The sequence below is a fragment of the Eubalaena glacialis genome, chromosome 10, assembly GCF_028564815.1.
Source record: "Eubalaena glacialis isolate mEubGla1 chromosome 10, mEubGla1.1.hap2.+ XY, whole genome shotgun sequence".
Taxonomy (NCBI): domain Eukaryota; kingdom Metazoa; phylum Chordata; class Mammalia; order Artiodactyla; family Balaenidae; genus Eubalaena; species Eubalaena glacialis.
Genome location: NC_083725.1, coordinates 114753635 through 114773690, shown reverse-complemented (window position 1 = coordinate 114773690; position 20056 = coordinate 114753635). Strand labels below are relative to the sequence as shown.

Below are 20056 nucleotides of genomic sequence, written 5' to 3'. Positions count from 1 at the left end.
GGGCCACGGTGGACCGCCATGCCACTGGACACGGGGCTCAGCCACGCTCTGTCACTCAGGTCTCCTCTGCCTTCTGCTTGGTGGGTCTCGCCTCCCCCTCCTGGCTCTGCTTTCTCGTGCTCTTGGCTCACCGTCGCCCTTCACCGCCCTATTCTGCTTCCTGAGCTCCCACCTTGGGCGGCTCTGCTGCCGGCCAGCTCATTCTTGCAGCATCTTCCAGTTCACAAGCCTGGTCTGTGTTTAGGCCTGGACCCCACCGAGGGCCCTTGGGCTCCATTGCCCACAGGAGCCCCACCCAGGGCCGCCTCATCTCCCCCTCCTTCCCTCCATCCTGGGACGAAGCTTTTGTCGTGGGACCACCCTTCCCACCATGGGTTGTGCCGCAGTGGCCCTTGAGAGTCCTCCCCCCACCCCGAAGTCCTAACATGGGTGGGAGAGCGAGTCTTCCCCCAGCGGCCCCCGAGGGTGGATTTCCATGGACTTGGCCTCTCCTTGCCCTCCTGAACCAGCCACCGGGAGGGAGGGTTGGGCCCCGCTTGCCTCCGACTGCTGCTCAGTCTTGGAGATCAGCGTCACCGAGGCCGGCTCTCACCCTCTGTGGGAGCCCGAGCGGGGAGGCCTGACTTGAGGCAGGCTTGTCAAGACATCCTGTTCCTGTGCTGGTGGTGGCCTTGCCCCTGGCTCTTCTGCTGTTGCTCTCTCAGTCCAAGGAATGGAGACTTAGCTCAGGTTCTCCTGCCCCCATCACCACTGGCCAGAGAAAGCAAAGAGAGGCAGGCAGGATTTCCTTGGTATCAAGAAGGGAACATCCTTACTCCAGAAATTCTAGAGTGGCCTTGAATAGTCTAGCAGAGTAGGGGGCCAGAAAGAGGGAGCGTGCAGGAGCTGGAAGGATGGGCCCCAGTCCGGCTCATTGCCGTGTGGCTGTGGGACTGGGTGTTTTTTTACGCTCTGCATAAGGAAGCTAAGAGCCCTGCCACCCAAGGACGTGGTAGTAAGAGGAAAGATTCCCGGACTCTGCCACTGACTCAGTGCACTTGTCTGTAAGAGATGGTCACCTTGCTCTTAGCTCCTTCATCCTGTGCATCTGATATTGAACTTAACACCTGGGCTGGACCTGGGCTCCTTGGTGTCTGGCTGGGCTGGCAGTGACCCCCCAGGAGAGTCCAAACAGCATATGGGGGGTGGCCGAAATTCCAGGCACGCTGCTCCTTGACAGCTGGTACTGGCAGGGATGTGTCAGGAGATTCTACCGGGGGGAGGGGGATGGGAAAGGAAGGAAGGAGTTTGGGGAAGAAGCTTGCAGTGAAGTCTGGCTGATGCCTTTGACCTTGAAGACCTGCACTGGCCATGAAAGCCCCCAGGGGAGGGAACACAAGCTCAGCCAGTGCTGGGGCTCTTCTGGGAGGATGTCCTCCTCCTGGGGGTGCACACGGAGCCTGTGTTGCTGACACTGTCCTCCCTCACACACCCTCCTGGGTGAGCTGCAGGCCTGGCTGGAGGCAGGAGAATGGCCAAAGTGGGTCCTGAGGCATTTTCCTGTGCCTGCTGCCTGAGGCCTCTCCTGCCATGGCGGGGCAGAGACTGTAGGGGTGGTGGTGGGATCTTCTTTCCCACACCCACTTCCCTTGGCTCTACCACTGCAGGGTGCCCAGCAGCTTCCAGGGCCAGGAGCAAACTGGGACGGGCATCAAAAGAGCGAGTGTGTCCCAAGTGAGGACCTGCCTTTCGGGTAGTAGCACCTAGCTGATTGCAGGCCTGCTGCCGAGGGAGGCCCCTTCTCCCTTGGTAGGGCGCCCACTCCGCCACAGTGATGACACTCACTCCCTAGCTGCCCCAGAGGGGCAGGGCCCTGGACCTCCCAGCTTCTAGGTCCTGTTGAGTTAAGTGAGGAGCGACATGTTGGAATTAGGTAGGCCCTGGGTCCTGGAAGGCTGTGACCACCTGGAAGGACCAGGAGCAAGGCCATTCTGAATTTGGGCAGAGGGACAGCTCTGACCACTTGGTGAGCTGGAGGACATCCCTGGGGAGAGGAGGGGCCATCTTCCACCAGCCCTGGGGTCTGCCTTCTGGAGGCTTCTGGATACCCTAAGGCCCCAAGAATGCTAAGCAACAGTAAGTAAGGCAGCTGGGGCTCAGCTGGGCGGCAGGCAGACAAGACAGAAGGTCCACGGCAGGCTGGCAAAATCTCCCCTTTGGGCATCTTTACAAACATGATCCCCACACCCAGCCCCTTTGTTCTGGGGGTCTTCACTGAGGGGTGGCCACAGGAAGACAGCTAAAGGACATGACCCCCCAGAGGCCCAGGCAGATATGACCAAGCCAGGGAGTGGTCCCGTCTCCTGGGGCCAGGGAGCTGCTTCCTGATTTCCCGTTGACCTTCTTACGTGTGTGCCCACATGTGTACACCTCACTGATGTGTGTGTGTATGTCGGTGTAGAGGCGTGCAGCCTTCTGCTGAGGTGCCTGGAAGCAGAGGCACAGGCACAGGTGGACCAGAGACCACCTGAGCACAGGTCTGGGGTGACTCAGTAGATGGGGCAGCTGGTGGGGACCCCGCTGAGCAGGAAAGGCCTCCTGCTGCACCCATGTGTGTGTTAGCTGGGGTAGGGGAGCTCGGGGGCCCATCCCTTTCCATCTGAGCCCTTGCACTGGGTTTCCCCATAAGTGGTGCCGGTGAGGGGGTTTTGGATGGTTTTCAGAGGGAGGCCCTACCCTCGAGAAGCATCATTGGATGCCCAGACTGTGAGGCCTGAGGGCAGGCTGGGGGTGTTGGGGCCAGAGCTGGCTCCGGAGGCCTTCGGACCTGGGCTTGACCCCTAATCTGCCCCTCCTAGCTGGGTGTCACAGGCACCCAGGCACAGTTTCTCTGAGCCTTAGATTTCCCGTATGTAAAATGGGGCAACATCTACCTCAAAGGGTTCAGGAAAAGATGAAACGAGACGATGCCTTGAGGCGTCCAGCACGGTGCCTGGCCCCCAGCAGAGGCTGGAAAAGGCAGCCACTCGGCTGGCACTCAGGACAGGAAAGCTGGCCTGGGAAAGGGCCGCCCCAGTGAGGACGTCCCCAACCCCTGCGCCGGCAGACCCTGGGGGCGCATCACTGGAGTCGGCGAGGCACAGTCCTTTATTCACTCTCTCATCTGCCTCGCACCAATGGCCCTCTGCTCTGTGTGGGAGCTGGGGACACGGGGAGGCAGACCACCCCAACCCTCTGGGGACTCACAGGCTGGAGGGGTGGGGGACAGGCGTGTGGCCGCATCCATGGTAAGAATTTCACCGGAGACTTGGGTTGGGTGCTGGGCCCCAGAACAAGGCCATTGCCCTGGGTGTGGGAGGCTGAGGCGGGGGATTTGTCAGGTAGAGAAGGTGACAGAAGCGTTCCAGGCAGAAGACCTGGCCGCGTGGCTGGGGTAGCGAGGGGGATGGGGAGGGGCCGTCTCTCTGGCGAAGCTAAGGAGCTGCGGTGCCTGTGCGGAGCCCTCAGGGTGGAGTGAGAAGCTGGGGAGGTTTAGGGCACGGCTGACGGTCAGCCTCCGAGCTCAGGGGCGTGAGCGGTGAGGAAGCACAGCGTCGGGCCCGGCCTCTGCTTTTCTCTCTCTCTCTCTCTCTCTCTGTGTGTGTCTCTCTCGGCGGCCTTGGGAGAGGGTCGGGTAATGGTGTACCGGGCAGTGTCCTGCCAATCACACCATCCTTTGCCCCTTCTCTTTTTAAGGCGGCTCCTCGGCTACTGAGAGGCTGGGCTCGGCTGGAGGGGCAGCCCCCCGGCCCTCCGGAAATCGAGGCCTTTGCTCTCCTTCCGCAGAGAACAGCCTCCCATCCCATCCCATCGCAGGCTTCCCAAGAGGCTTAAAATCGTGTGGATTTCAGAACAGGACGCCCCTGCGTGCTGTGTGTTGCCTTCTTTACTGCCCTGTTCAGGAAAGGCACGGAGGCGTTATGTCTCGTGGGTGCAAGTCACGCCTGACCCCTGACATGTGTCCGTCCTGAAGACTTAGGAGATACTGCTGCCCTGCTCCCAGGGGCCCAGGACTGAGCTCCCTGAGCACGTCGTGGGGGATGGGTGCGCAGTGACAGCCTTGATAGATGTCTAGGGGCTTTAGTAGTAGAGTCTGGGGCCTGTGAGGACCTCCAACACAGCCGTCACACCCTCAGCTCTCCCCCTCGCAAAGTCCTACACGCTCCCTTCCCCTTGATCTCTCTCGAGGTGGAGCTGGGGGTAGCTAGGGCATTTAGGTCTCAAATGGTGGAATGAAGGGTAGGGGACAAAGTCCATACTGTCAGCCGGGAGACCCATCCCTTGGTCTCCACTCTCCCAAAGATGTGCTGTGTGACCGTGGGCAATCCTATCCCTCTCTGGGCCTCTGCTTCTCCCTCTGTCCAGCAGTAGGGGTGGGTGCCAGGCCTGCCCTCTTCTGGGCTTCTCCGGAGGGTGGAGGGGATGGTCCACTCACTGGCTCCACACATACTGGATAGTGTCACGCAGTGGCAGGCTCTGGGTCTCGGGCAGCAGCAGTGCAGCCAGGCCGCTCAGCACTGGCACCGCCCCATACACCAGCAGGGGTAGGGAGGCACCGTGTACACCCAGCAGCCGGACCAGAGGCCCCAGGATGGCTCCCCCTCGGGCTGCCATCTTGCCCAGGCCCACTGCGGTCATCCTGCCCGCACAGATGCACCTGTGAGGGGCCATACTGCCTGCCTGCCTATGGCTTTGGCTTCTCACTCTGGCCCGGTCCTACTCAGCCCAGAGAGGCGCAGTGGGTCAGGCTGGGTTGGGATGCACCTGGGCAGCCCTGAGACCACATGAAAGAGAGATTCAAGGCACGAACATCCGGTCTGGGGGAGGCCACCCCCACGGCACCCTCCTAGCCCAGATGTCCCCCTCCGTGGGCCTCACCTGAGCACAGTGGGGAAGATCTCGCCAGTGTAGATGGTGATGCAGGTGAAGGCGGCCCCCCCCCAACCAAGCCCCAGTAAGGCCAGGGCTGAACACAGGGCCCCCACCTCTGTGGATAGAGATGGGGTTAGCGGGGCCGCTGGAGGAGGCCCCGGGGTCCCTCCATGACCTTCCAAGTGTCTGCTAGTCACCTCCACCTGGGTGTCCCCAAATTCCACACATGCACTGTGTCCTAAGTGATCTCATGGCCACATTCCCTGCCCCCCAACTCTGCTTCCCACACAGACACCCACAGCCAGACCCTGGGAGTCCTCCTCGACCCCCTCCATTTCTCTGCCTTCCCACATCCCTGCAATCCATCACTGAGTTCTTATTCTGTCTCCACAGTTTTTCATGATGCTGCCCCCTCCATCCAATCCTGCACCCGCTGCCCAGTGCGGGCCACCACCATCTCTCCCAGACGCCCCGGCAGCCTCCTTCCTAACTGGGCCCTGCTCTAGTCCAATGCCCACTTGAAGAGGGCGACGAGGGTTCTCTGTTTGTGGCTTAAGCCCTCCCCGGTAGGGAGCCTCTGGCCACAGCCATGTGCACCCAGCCTGCCCGCTCACCGTGGGACACCAGCACGTCGGCCAGGATTCAGAACCCCACCAGCACCAGGGATGCCGCCTGTGTGGGCCGGTGGCCCAGGCGGTTCAGCAACAGCAGGGTGCCTGTCTTGGCTGGGATGTCAACATCCCCGATGAGGACGTGGAGCAGGAAGATGTTGCTGCCTAGGGCCTGCAGGTCCAGGGCCAGGTCGCAGAAGGTGAAACCAAAGGCAAACCTGGGGGGTGGGGACAGGCAGGTGAAGTCAGCCTGGGGATTGGGCTGCTGGTTTGTTCTCAGACCTGTTTCCCCCCTCCTCCTGCTGGCTCTCTACGGTGGGTGGGGGGTGGGGGTGGGGGTGGGGGTCTCTGTAGACTACATTTCCCAGGTTCCCTTGCCAATGCCACGCCTCATGAGGTTTGGCCAATGGGAGGCACCGGTGAGAGGCTGGAGGCGGGACCAGGGGAGAAGCTGGGGTATTGCTCCCTCCCCAGCTCTGGGTGCCAGGTCGGGCAGTGGCTGTGTCCCCTCCATGGCTCCAGCTTCCACTGAGCAGCCCCTTTCTCTGTGGCTTCAGTGGTGTCAGTCTTTGCCAGGTGACCCTGGCTCCTGGGCTCTGATAGTACCTCTCCCTCCTCTCTTGTCCTTCCAAACTAGGGTGGATGTGCCTTTCTGCCATTGAATTCTTTGATTGCCTCCTCTGCCTAGGGGCTCTGCAGCTCTGCCAGCACCTTTGTTATGCATCTTCCTTATTAATCTCTTCTATTGACTCTCTCCCTGACCTGAGCCCACCTGAGCCGGGCTGTTTCCTGTCGGGAGCCTGACTGATAGAAGGGGGTACCAGTGCTGCAGGCCTGGTCCTGGAGGCCCTCTCAGGCCAGTGGGGGCCAACAGAAGAGGCAGCAGAGGCTCCCTGGCTGGATGCCAGCCAGAGCCCTGATTCCAGGTTCCCTGGCTGCTGGCAGCCCGAGGGCTGGCCAGAGGCAGAGGCTGGGGCCCAGGTGGGGTGGGGGTGCCGAAGGGGCATCCACCAGCACAAGGTGGAGACACAGGTCCGGAGGCCCAGTCCAGGCGTGCGGAGCAGGGTGCCCAGGCTGGCAGGAGCCTGGCCCACACTCAGCTCCTCCTGCGTGGCTGAGAGCAAGACCTGGAGCTGGTGGGGGCGGGGCGCGGGCATCAGCCTGGCCCTCCTCCCTAAGACCCTCAGCCTGGGGGCCCAGGGCCCTCCTTAGGTCTCCCAGGGGCCCTGTGCAGGGACAGGGAGAGGGTCTGAGGGTCGAGTCCCGCCTCACCTCGATGGTCAGTGCGTCCCCCACTGCCCTCTCCCATTGACGGCAGCCGCCCTCTGTCGCTCCCGCAGGCCCCTCTCCAACCTGCCCGTAAAGAGGAGCCATCGTGCTGACCCTGCCAGCCACCTGGGGTGGGGGAGAGGGAGGAAAGTGGGAGGCGGACCCTGCCTGTGGTCCCCAGGGCCTGGCCTGCATGAGCCTCTCTGCCCCTCTGTCCCCTTCTGCCCAAAGTGGTGGCCTCACTGGCAGCCAAGGCTCAGGGTGGCTGAGGTCGGGGGAAGGCAGCACAGGGCTCCGGGGCTGTGGAAGCCGGGCCCTCTGACACCCTCCTTCCCCTGCAGGCCACCCTTTCTCCCTCCTCCCTCCTCCCTCTCTTGGGCTGGGGTTGGGGTCCCCTGTTCTTCCTTCCTGCCTCCTTCCCAACCCTCTGGCCCTTCCCCGGCCTCACCAGGGCTGGTGGGCCTGCATGCAGTAAGGACGCCCCCGATGGCTCCAGGACCGCAGTCCTGCAAGCCCACCAGTGTCCCCCACTGTCCACCTCTCCCCGATGTCACACGGCCCTCCTGTTTATCCCCATGGCCACACCTTCCTGCCTGAGCTGGCCCCTCCCCAGGTGCCCCTGCCTGCAAACAGGTCCACACCCGCCAGGGGAGGGGCTCAGGCCTGCAGCAGGGTCTTTGGTCCTGACATCACCAGCCCCGTCCACCTGCACCCATCAGTCACCAATGCCCCTCACCTCCAGCGCCCCTCGCAGGCGACCGGCTCACTGCCCTTGCCTCACTTTTGGCCCTTTCGTCCATGCCCGGTTACAGTCGCCGCCTCCTGAGTGCCAGTCAACCTCAGGCATCCCAGTGCCCCCTCCCCGTGGCAGGGCCCAGCCCCTAACACTAACCTGTCTCCCACCCCCTCCACATCAAGCCCAGATCCCCGGCACCATCCAGGCCTCGGAGCCCCCTCCGTGCCCACCACTGCGCACAGGCTCCTGCCTCCAGACTCAGGTCCCCCAGCCAGACACGCTTCCCCCCGAGCAGCAGCCAGGACGGGGCCACCTGCTCCACAGCCACTGGGGCCCTGAGGTCCTTGGGGGTTTGCAGAGCAGGGGAGAGAGGGGGACTCAAGCGTACATTAGAGGTAGAGTTGGCAAGACCCCGTGACCTGCTGGACTTGGGGTGCGGCAACCGTGAGGGAGAGGGAGGTGTCAGGGCGACTCTGACTCCAGTACCTGTGGGTGGGGGCCTGCCATCAACGTTGGGGAGGCCCTGGGGAGGAGCAGGGGTAAGGAGATGCTACGTTTGTGATGCCGAGACACTGGTAATGGGGACGTCATGCAGGTGGCTGGAGGCCGGGGAGCGGTAGGACAGGGGAGGGGGTTGGGGGCCTGCAGTGTTTGGAGGGAGAGCCGTGGGCACAGGTGAGGTCCCCAGAGAGAGGGCATCGGTGCCCTTTTGTGCAGGGGCCGAGTGAGGGGAGCAGAGCGAGGGCGGCAGGGTCATTGGAGTGGGTTTGTGTGTGCAGACGCTTCTCATGAAGAGAAATTAGGTGGGAAGAGAAGCAGAGGAGCTGGCGGGAGCTGAGGGGCCAGGGGGGTCCCATCCTCAGATGGGTCCACATCCGCCACTGATGCGTCAAACCCTAAGCGTGGTTTGTGATGCTGTGATGTAGGGGATTTCCTGCGAGCGCCACGTGGGCAGTGACCCTGTCCGTCCTGCTCATCGCTGTCACCCCGGCACCAGCCACTCCCCCACCCATGGCGGTGCTCAGTGGCAGTTTGTTGAAGTGATGAAGTAGTGGAGTAATGAATGCACGTGGGCACATAGCACCTGTGTGGGCCTGTCTGCCAAAGAAAGTGGGGCTCAGCCCCGCGAGTCAGCATCAGCATCAGAGAGCCAGGAGGGGTGCCCTGGAATCTGCATCACTGACATTTGCCCTTCACCCTCTTGTTATGGGGGTCAGTCTGCCATCCCAGAAGGCCACCTGTCAGGTACGAGTGCCCTCTGTCAGAGCCACTGCGTGGGATGTGATTGCCTCCTGCTCTGGAGAGTGACTGCAAATTAGTTGCTAAGGCTCCATAGTAAGAACTTTTCTGCTCCAAGCTGTTGCGCTGGGAGAGATTTGTGGAGCCAGCCTTCCTCGTAGTGCGGGTGCAGGTGCCCCGTCCTCCACTGGGCCTCCGCTGTGCTCCTTTCTGCGGTGGCTGCAATGGCCAAGCGACTACCAGGTGCTGGGCCTATATGTATGTGATGAGCGAGGCTCAGCCCTACCCTGAAGGGCCATCCATCCATCCATCCATCCACCCACCTATTCATCCATCCATCCATCCATTCACTCATCTATCTGTCTTCCTGTCTGTCTATCTATCTCTCCATCCATCCAACAAATATTTACTGTGCACCTACTATGTGCCAGGAGCTTGGTAAGGGCCATGCCTGATTTATTTCAGGGCAGTGCAGACATTTCCTAACCTCCCCTATGTGGCAGCCCTGTGTGGAGGAACCAGGGACCCCTCTGACAATTGGGTCGTGGTCCTTGTCCTCTAGCAATAATGTCAGTATGTAAGGCTGACTGCGGCTGTGTTTTGGGAGTGGTGTTTGTGTGTGTGTGTGTGTGTGTGTGTGTGTGTGTGTGTTGGATCTTTGCATCCCATCCCCCCATCTGGCCTAGTGCTGCCATGCCTGGCACGAAGGAGGGGCTCAGAAAACGTGCCTGGAGGCACACATGCCAAGGCAGGCAATGACAGGAGAGGGGAAAGGGCCAAGAGGTGATGGGAAGGAAGGGGGAGGGAGTGGGATGAGCAGGGGGAGGGAGACACCTGGGAGGAGCAGGGGAAGAAGCCCTGGGTTGAGTGGGTAAGCTGTGGCTGTACCAGGCCCCTGTGGCTCCCCTCCGGCCTCCTGCACCCCAGCCCTCTGCGCCCCGGTGGAGGGTGGGCAGTGTCTCCTCCGAGGAGGGGGAAGGGCAGCACCCACCAGGAGTACACGAAGCAGAGGAAGAAGGGGGCAGAGACCGCCAGCCGCAGCAGCGCCCAGTCGCGCACACCGTAGGCCACTGCGGCCATCAGGACCTGGCCGAAGCTGAAGCCCAGGGCTTTCAAAGTCATTGCCAAGGCACGGGCTTGCGCCGATGTCCACTCCATCACTGCAAGGAGACCAAGCGGGTCAGCCTGGGAGCCTGCACGAGCCTCCCCTGCACGGCCCGGGTCGGGGGACCTATGGAGAGTGCCGGTGTTCATCATGACGCCCGCCACGGCGAAGGCCACCAGGAAGCGGAAGAGGCAGTACACGGGGAAGGTGGGGGGGAAGGCGGCTGCCGTGCCCCAGATGGCCATCGGAAAGTAGCTCCAGGTCAGCACCAGCCTGAGCCCAAACCTGCGGCACACACACAGGGAGGGCGGCCGGGTCCCTGGTGTGCCCACCCTATGCTCGCCCGCTGAGCATAGCGGTGCTGAAGTGCCTCTCAGGGCCAGACCCGCACTCTGCGTCCGTGGAGGGAGGGCTCGTGGGCAGCGCCCCAGCGGCCCAGGCAGGAGTGAAGGCACTGGGCAGGGGGTGAGCTCCCTGTCAGCAGGGGCAGCCAAGCAGCAGCTGAAGGCAGGCACGTTGCTGAGCAGGTTTTAGCAGTGAACGTTTGATGAGGGCAATGACCCTTCACAGCTGCAGAGGAGGGTCAGTGAAACCGAGGCCCGAGAGGGGCTGAGCCTTGCTCAGCGGCACAGCTGGAGGGTGTCAGAGCGAGACCCCGGAGCAGGTATTCCCACTGCAAGCGGAGTTTTCTCCCCAGACCGGCTGCAAGAGGCCAGTTCAGGGCCAGTCAGGGCCGGGAGTCTGGGAGCACAGGGACAGTGAGGGGAAAGGGGGCCTCACCCGTCAGAGGCTCGGCGGCACGCAGCAGCTCCCACCAGGATCCCGGCCAGGTAGATGGACTGGGCCGTGGGCTTCCGGGCCTCGGAGTCACACATCAGGTCCCCCTGGTGGGAGAGGAGGAGGATCTGAGCTCAGGAGGCTGGATAGCCCAGGTGGGAGGGGCAGGAGGGGGCAGAGGAGCCACATGCGAAGGCCCAGGGAACTGGGGCCGGAGGGCCGGCCTGGTGACCTCTGGGGTTGTCACCCCTTGCCTAAGCCCTTCCATGGCTCCCTACTGCCCACAGGTCCAGGGTCAAGCCCTCTCTGGCCTCATCTGCCTCCTTTGCTTTGTCCCCTCTGCAGCCGCCACCCCACGCTGGCACCTCTTCCCCGCTTTCCCGAGGCCACTTCCCTCCCGTTACATAGAGAGGCCCCTTCCCGCTTGCTGGGATGGGCCGCCTCTCCCGCTCTCCCACGTTTGCTGGATGCTGCCTCTGGGAACCCAGTGACTCTCCCCTGAGTCCCCTGAGACTCCTGGGTGGAGAGAGCTGCCCGAGTTGCAGCCGCAGGAACGCCTGGGCATCAGACCTGCTCTAGTACCACCCGCTCTTCCACAGCCTGGGGACAGTGTCCGTCTGCAGGCTCATTCCTGCCACCAACCCCTGTAGGGCAATGTGGCCGAGGAGGAGCCAGAAGCCACCTGTGAGTGTGGAGGCCAGGGGTGGTGGGTCCCTCCGGGGCTGGGCCATTTTTGAGTCCAGCCAACTGTGATCTGTGACTTTGGCCTCTAAGGTGCTAGGACCTGGGGAGGGTCTTGGGGGAGGCCCTCACCTTGGCCACGATGGTGGAGGTGCTGCGGTCATAGACCCAGCCGTCCACGCGTGGCTCCGTGGCAGCCTCGCTCCAGTTGGTGGCCGTGGCTTTGGGGTCCAGGAGCTGCCACTGTGGTTGGCGGAAGTGGAGACACTGGTGGGGCTCCTGGTTGGGGCCCGGTGGGATGGAGACGGCCAGGAGGGCCTCAGGGTCCAGGGCCCTGGGGACACTGGCCTGGGCAGTGCTGTTGTCCAGGAGGGGCGCCCAGCCACGGTGGCTGTGCATGGCGGCCGAGGAATTCTCCAGCATATTCTGAGTGGTGAGCCACATGATGGGGACCACCAGGGCCACCATCTGGAGAACCTGGAACCTGCCCAGGCTGCCCACTCAGTTCGGAAAAGGCCATAGAGCCTGCCCAGGGGGCCAGTGGAGGTGCCCACTTCACAGAGGCCGGCCCAGGGCAGAGGGGCTGATGTGAGGGGCCTGCCTCCCCTGTGGCATCTCCTGCTCTGCCAGCCAGGCCACCTGGGGCATGGCAGTGGCGCCTGCTTCGCAGACTTGCCCGCGGGTATCTGAGCGCCTGCTCAGCCGCCGTCACTCAGGGTGGCTCTGACGGGGACCTGAGTCTGTGAGGTGTGACCCTGAAGCCACCGGCATCTCCCCAGAGACGCAGCTGCCCCTGGATCTCTGGGAGAAGCTGAATTTGGGAAGTGGGGAAAGAGGAGGCTGAAATCACCCAGGCTGGAGTTACTGTGTCCAGGTGACACTATGGAATAGGGGTTAGTAATCATTTCCTTGGTCAAAGTTTAACCCGGCTCTGAGGGAGGTGCAAATTCAAAGGCACGGCAGCTCCTGCCCCGTGTGGGCTGGGAGGCCTTGGCTCTGCCCTGGTTGCCGTGAGGCTGCCGCCGCCCCCAGCATCCCTGCTGCCCCTTGGCCTGGCTCTGCCGGTGCTGAGGGCTGACCCAGGAGAAGCACTGCCCGGGGTCCTCTTAATCTGGGGGCTGGTATGACATCGTGCGCCATGAGGACTTCTGTGTGTGTGTGTGTAGGCTGAGTCACCTGCAGGCATCCAAACCCCACGCATCCCAGCCAGTGTGGCCCAGCCCTCCACCCACGGCCCCTCACTTGTACGTGTCCACTGTCATTGATGCTGCCCCCCCTTTGCGGTCACCCCCTCCTGAGCCCTTCATGGGGCTTTTAGTGTCACCAGACACCTCATGGGTTCCTCAAGTTCAGTGTTTCCCCAAGGTCTCTGCCCCCTCCCCAAATCCACTCCCAAATTCCGTGTCTTGTTTCATGCTTCCTGTTACTCACTTCCTAACCCCTCCAGTGGCCAAACCCTACTAACTTCTCCTCCCCCACCTCTCTGTCTCCACAGCTGTCCCCTCCCTGGTCTCCCTGCCTCTGTTCCTGTCCCTGCAACCCATCTCCCACACTGCAAAACCCTCCTGCCAAATCCTGCTTAAAGGCCAGGGGGCACTCCCTCAGCAGCAGCTAGCCAATGTGTCCCATGGCCAGGGCGGGGGTGGGGAAGCAATGCATGCTGGGGGGGAGGTCAAGAAAGATTGGACCTGAGCCAAGAGACCCCCCCCCCACCGTGGTTGCAATAGTTAATTCTCCAGGCTAAAAGGCCAGAGGCCACAAAAGGGCAAAAAAAGTGTGTGCATGTATATATGAGTGCATGGATGTGTGTGCCCATGTGTGTACATGAGTGCACAGATGTGTGTGCACAGGCATGTGCATGAGTGCATGGATGTGTGTACACACGTGGTGCATGAATGTGTGTGCATGTGTGTGTGCATGAGTGTATAGATGTATGTGCACATATATGTACATGAGTGTGTTCAAGTGTGTGTGTGATGTGTGGCAGGTAGAGAGTGGGCAGTGGAGCAGTGATGGTGACCCAGCCATTTGTTCTCATGTGCTTTGGAGCATGAGACCCGCCTATTTTAGGAATATCTCCCCTCCCACTGCTTCCTTTTGTCTTGCCCACTCTTCCCTCGGCCCATTCATGTAGCTCACAGGTACAACCTCCTCGCCTCCCTGGCCTCTGTACCCCAGCTCACCCACTGCTTCCCACACACACCCTGTGCTGGCTCAGTGGGCTCCTGCCCTTACTCAGACAGTGGCCCTAGCCTAGAATGCTATCTCCAGGCTCACCCTTGAGCCACATCCTGCATGTACTACAAGAGCCTCCTCCTCCAGGGAGCTCTCCTTGATTATTCCTGCCTCCCCATGGAGTTCGGAGTGGGCAGTGGAGCCCCCCTCTTCACACTGTCCTGCACCCTTCTGTTATTGTCCAGCTGGCCTCAATTCCATCCAGTTCATTCTGGGCAGGGACCCTTCTTAAGAGCATCTATGGAACCCAGGTTTGGACAGCAAACAAAGGTTCCATGAAGATGTGCTTCAGCTGTTTTTAAAAACAACTTCTTTTTTTCCCCTGATAATAAAATTAATGTATGCACCTTCCAAAAAATTCAAAAAATATTGAAAGGTAAAAAGAAAACAAAGATCTCTCCTAAACTCACCAACCAGTGATCACCACTGGTAACAATTTGGTGTGAATACTTCCAGACTCTATTTTAGTCATTGTATGTTCTGCTTCATAAGCCTGGAATGCAAACTAAGCTTACCATCTCCTTTTGTAAAGTCCAAATGAAAAGCCTCTGCCTTTTACCTAGTGATTCTAGCCTATTCACATTTACTGTGGTTATGGTCATGTTTGGCCTTTTGATGCTTTTTCTTCTTTACCATATTTTCCCTTTAAATCTTTTCCTTGTTCCTATTTTCTGTGGAATCCATTGCCTTTTCTTGTTCTATTTTTCTTCTGTCGTGGTTTGGCAGTGACACATTTTATTTCTGTTAGCCTTATATTTGAACACACAAACTAGGAGCTCTTTTATACCATCTCCTCCCTTCAAACCTCCCACCTCCTCTTCTGTCCTCTTAATAAATGTCTTTTCTCCTTATTTCACTAAGAAAATAGAAGCCATCAGAAGCCAACAGTCTGAGTCTCTCACCGAAGCCAAAAGGCCTCGGTGCCCCAACATTCTGCCTTCCATCCTGCCACCGTAAATGCCCTACACGTCCCCTCTCATCGTGGCCAGCTCCTCCCTGTGTGCCCTGCAGCCCACCTCTCCACCTTTTCAAGACTCCCCTTCCTCCTTGGCACCTGACTTTCCCTCCCTACTGGACAATTCCCATCAATGTACAAACATGCTGCTTTTTTCTCCAATCCTCAAAAAAGCTCCCCTCACTTTCAACCTTGTATCTCTCTTCAGCTGCCACCCTCTTTTTCTGCTTCTATTTACTGTACAGTTCCATAAAAGGCTTGTCGACACCCATCTCCAATTTCTCTCTTCCCATTCTTTTTTGGATTCATCTCCATCAGGTTTTTGCCCTGTCACTCCATGGTCACCAATGATGTCCCTGCAGTGAGTTCAGTGCCACTTTCCATTTTCATCTTACTTGAGCCATCACAGCCTCTGAGATTTCTCCTTTCAGAAGACCCTTCTTACCTGGGCCCCAGGGCTCGCCCGGCTCTCCTCCCCCTCCCCCGCTTCTCAGTCTCTTTGACTGATTCCTCCTCTTCTCCCCACACTCTTACCCTGGGGGTCACAAGGCTCAGTCCTTGGTCCTCTTCTCAGTCTCTCTCCTCTATCTTTGGGACAATTCACCTCTTCAAGGACCTCTTCTTGGAATGCTAGACTTTAATCCAACCCCCTAAACGTAGGGGCCTGTTGAAATACACAAGGCCCCAGATGGAGCCGCTCCTGCTGGGGGTACCATGACAACAAAGGAAAACTTTGATAACATTCATGTCCCTGTAAATGCTCCACTTGACCAGAAATGCAGTGTATGCAGTCAGCCCGTCCCCAGACGACAAGCCAACGCTGGGCTTTATACTTATTGCCTTGTTGCTTCTCATTCCAAACAGGGTTCACTATGTGGCCCCAGCCAATCTGATATTTTCTACTTTTCTCATCCTATTCTTTATTCTTTATTTTATAAAGCTTCCTGCCTTCCCCCTCCCTCATTTTGCAGTTCTCTGAATGGAGATGGTCCACGTCATGAAGTGTTGTGGGTTTTTTTTTTTTTTTCACACACACTGTATTTTATTTTTACAAGAGATAAATAGACTGACACCAAGCATTGTACATGGATGACCACAACAAAAGCAACAATGATTGCAATTACCAAACATGAAACACACTCATACTATGTCATAATATTGACATTCAGTCCAGTAATCCTCCACTGCAACAGCTCCTTTACTTTGCAGTGAAAATTGATTTGTATATTCTTTGCCTCTGAGTTCTTGTGGGATTTTTTCTTTTTTTAAATTCAACCAGAAAGTCACAAAAATTATACTCATCCTCATCAGTTCACTCAGTCCCATGTAATTAATTTTTTTTTTTCATCTTGATCTTTTGTTAGCACTTTTATGAGCTCGTCAGTTTTTCATTAGAGTTCTGAAAATGCTTATTCATTCAGTTCAGCAGTACAGTCAGGTACCAGAAACCTGTACTTGTCAGAGTCTTTTCCATGAATTTCCTGAAGATGAAACCCTTTTATAGGAATATATTTACAAAAGCATCAGAGTACACCCAGAACTGTCTGTAAATGACAAAAGACTTAAAAATGACCACGGTTAAAGATTTGATGAAAGTTCATAATAATGCAGTTGACAAGAAAATTAGTTATTTCTGAGATATACATTTTAAAGTAATAACTAGGATTATGACTTATAACATTATACCAGAACATATAAGATTTTTAGAAATTTCATGTAATGTCTGAAACATTTATATTAACATATTTCCATACAAATAACCCAATGAAAGTTTAGTATTAGTTGTTTTGTTTGTTTGTTTATACTGCAGGTTCTTATTAGTCATCCATTTTATACACATCAGTGTATACATGTCAATCCCAATCGCCCAATTCAGCACACCACTATCCCCACCCCACCGCAGTTTTCCCCCCTTGGTGTCCATATGTCTGTTCTCTACATCTGTGTCTCAACTTCTGCCCTGCAAACCGGCTCATCTGTACCATTTTTCTAGGTTCCACATACATGCGTTAATATACAATATTTGTTTTTCTCTTTTGACTTACTTTTGACTTTTTTTTTGAAATTTTTATCTAATTCACCATTAAAAAAAAATTTTATTGGAGTATAGTTGATTTATAGTTAATTTTATAGTTTATTGTTGTGTTAGTTTCAAGTGTACAGCACAGTGATTCAGTTATACAGATACATATACTCATTCTTTTTCAGATTCCTTTTCCCATATAGGTTATTACAGAATATAGAGTAGAGTTCCCTGTGCTATACAGTAGTTCCTTGCTGGTTATCTATTTTATATATAGTAGTGTGTGTATGTTAATCCCAAGCTCCTAATTTATCCCTACCCCCTCCCACCACGTTTCCCCTTTGGTCACCACAAGTTTGTTTTCGAAATCTGTGAGTCTTTTCTGTTTTGTAAATAAGTTCATTTGTATAATTTTAAAAAAATTAGATTCCACGTATGAGTGATATCATATATTTGTCTTTCTCTGTCTGACTTACTTCACTTAGTATGATAATCCCTAGGTCTATCCATGAAGTGTTAAATAAACTTTGTATCATCTCAGTTACCTTCTTTAATCATTTTCTAATAGGCCTAACAGACGTCGCACACTTACCGAGGCCAAAGCTGAGCTCCCTTTAAACGTGCTTCTCTGTGGCTTTCCTGTCTCAGCGGTCGGGGACTCCATCTTTCCAGCTGCTCAGGAAAAAACCCTGGAGCCATCCCTGTCATACTTCATATGCCATTTGCCAGGATGTCCTGTTGGCTTGACCTTCAAGCCATGCCTGGACCATGCCCACTTCTCCCCTCCCCATCTGCTACCCCCATGGTCCAAGCTGCTGCCGTGTTTCCCTGGATCATTGCAGGGGCCTCTTCGTTGGCCTCCCTTCCTCCACCTTTGAGCCTCTGCCATCTATTCTCCACATGCACACAGATAGAGGGATTCTGTTTTACTTTGTTAACAAAAAAAATTAATCAATAGTCAACCTAAGAAAGAAATGGAAAATTTTATTTGAGCCAAACTGAAGATTATAACCTGGGAGAGAGTCTCTCAGAGAGCTCTGAGGACTGTTCTAAAGAGGTTAAGGGGGAGGCCAGTATAGATGTGATTTTGGCAAAGCTGGAACCTGCAATTGAGCACACATCTCAAGAGAATGTTGCCGCTAGTCACGAGGAACAGACATCTTAGTTAATGACCTTAGTGCTTTTCTAAATGTGAGAAGGTGCAAGAATCCGAGTTCATAAAAAATTTCTCCTGAAAATAGCTAATTATCCAAAGGCCCGTTCTGCAAGTTTTCCCAGAGCATAAAGTACTTCATCTTGATCTTTGCCCTGAATTTTTTTTAGGGTTACTGTAGGTCAGAGACTGCAGTGGCAAATGACTTGATTCTTGTAGAACTGGATGGTGGGCAACATTCTTTATTTCACAATCCCTTCCCTTTTGGACTTTATTTCGACCAAGGCTTAGGAGGCGTTTTGTGACCAATTTGTCCGATGGCACTAGGAATGCTTATTCCCAGGTCAGGCAAGGATTTCATTGATAGGCCACTCAATGTGCTATTCCTGGACTAGGCCCTGTTAACAGTAGCCAAAAACCTCTGGGCTGCCTGTCTTATTACTCTTTTATGGTCCAGGAAATTGTTCCCTCTTGTTGCTTCTTCCCATATCTAGAGTTACACTATTACAATCATTGATCTTACAGAACTGGATATTTGATCTATTGTTTCAAGTCACCTAATCATCACTAATTTTATCAGAGGCTCAGTCATACATTTGGTAATGCAAGAAACAGTAATTTTATAATATGACAGAATACAAGTAATATAGCTAGTAACCTTAATATGGTTGTAAGTATTTAAGCTAAGAACTTCTACTAGATGTGGCCCAGTATCTCCCCAGGCCATCTGACCAGTCTGTTCTGGGCCATACAAGGTGAGTGGTGGGTCATCTTGACCCCTTACAGGATTGAGAAAGGAATGTTATCTTCTAAGGAGTTACATGGCTGGCGCCAGAAGGAGAAAAATGGATCTTTATGGTTGAGCAGGTATCTCTGCCATTGGGGAGGTCTGGTTAACACATAACGTGGACGCACTATGCACACCAGTGGGGAGGGAGGAGGCCAAAGGGCAGAGAAAAAGTTTTATGTTAAAATTTTTCTTGTCTTGCCTTAAGATGTGAATTTTTATTTCGTCAACTTCCATCAGACTGTGTCACTGCTATGCAGGAAACCCGGCAGTGCCTTCTCATCTCACACAGAGTGAAAGTCAAAGTCCCCTCACTTTCAGCCTCTGCTGTCTCTGTAGGCTCCTGTCCTGTCCTTCCTGCATCCACGCCAGCCCCACTGGCCTCCTCCTGTTGCTCCATGTCTCTGCCTCAGGGCCTTTGCACTTGTTGTTCCTTCTTCCAGGAACCTTTTTCTCCCAGAGAGCCACACAGCTCACCTCATCCAAGTCTTTGTGAAGAAGTCTCATTCTCAGCGAGGCCCTCCCTGACCCCCCTATTTATTTATTTAAAATCTTTATTGGAGTATAGTTGATTTACAATGCTGTGTTAGTTTCTACTGTATAGCAAAGTGAATCAGTTATACATATACATATATCCACTCTTTTTCAAATTTTTATTTATTTATTTATTTATTTATGGCTGTGTTGGGTCTTCGTTTCTGTGCGAGGGCTTTCTCTAGTTGTGGCAAGCGGGGGCCACTCTTCATCGCGGTGCGCGGGCCTCTCACTATCGCGGCCTCTCCCGTTGCGGAGCACAGACTCCAGACGCGCAGGCTCAGTAGTTGTGGCTCACGGGCCTAGTTGCTCCGCGGCATGTGGGATCTTCCCAGACCAGGGCTCGAACCCGTGTCCCCTGCATTGGCAGGCAGATTCTCAACCACTGCGCCACCAGGGAAGCCCTCCACTCTTTTTTAGATTCTTTTCCTATATAGGTCATTACAGAGTATTGAGTAGAATTCCCTGTGCTATACAGTAGGTCCTTATTAGTTATCTATTTTAGATATAGTAGTGTGTATATGTCACCCCCAATCTCCCACTTTATCCCTCACCCCCTTTCCCCCTTGGTAACCATAGGTTTGTTTTCTACGTCTGTGACTCCATTTCTGTTTTGTAAATAAGTTCATTTCTGTCCGCCTATTTAAATGTTAACTGCCCCCAATCTCACACTCCCCAGCCTCCTTTCCTGCTTCTCTTCTCCCCATTGCCCTCCCCACCATCCAGCACATTTCATCTTTTACTCCTGGATTCCCTTGTTGTCTGGCTTCCCACTGCTAGAATGTAAGCTCCTTTGAAGTGGGGGCCTGGTCAGTTTTGCTCACTGCTGTTTCCCCTTCACCCAGAGCAAAGCCTGGCACTTAGGAGGCACTCAGTAAGTGTGGACTGAATGAATGAATGAATGAGCAAATACTTAAAGTGCACACTACAAACACAAACACATTCCAGAATTCATCAGAATCAACCTCCTCCTGGTGGGAGGCATTCCACTCCAGCGTCCAGCTCACTGAGTTGCTCTTTACTTGAACTCATTCTGCTCTTCAGTCCTTCAGTTGAGACTC

General features: G+C 55.6%; 1 protein-coding gene across 1 annotated transcript; it reads right to left on the bottom strand.

Moving 5' to 3' along the window:
* Positions 1–3848: 3848 nt before the first annotated feature.
* SLC22A12 (solute carrier family 22 member 12) lies at positions 3849–15824 on the bottom strand. Its single transcript, XM_061203561.1, is given in 11 exon segments — positions 3849–3912; positions 4454–4657; positions 4897–5005; positions 5505–5719; positions 6513–6662; positions 6798–6896; positions 9737–9905; positions 9960–10135; positions 10631–10734; positions 11441–11808; positions 15797–15824. Coding segments are annotated over 11 exon segments (1686 nt in total).
* Positions 15825–20056: the final 4232 nt, after the last annotated feature.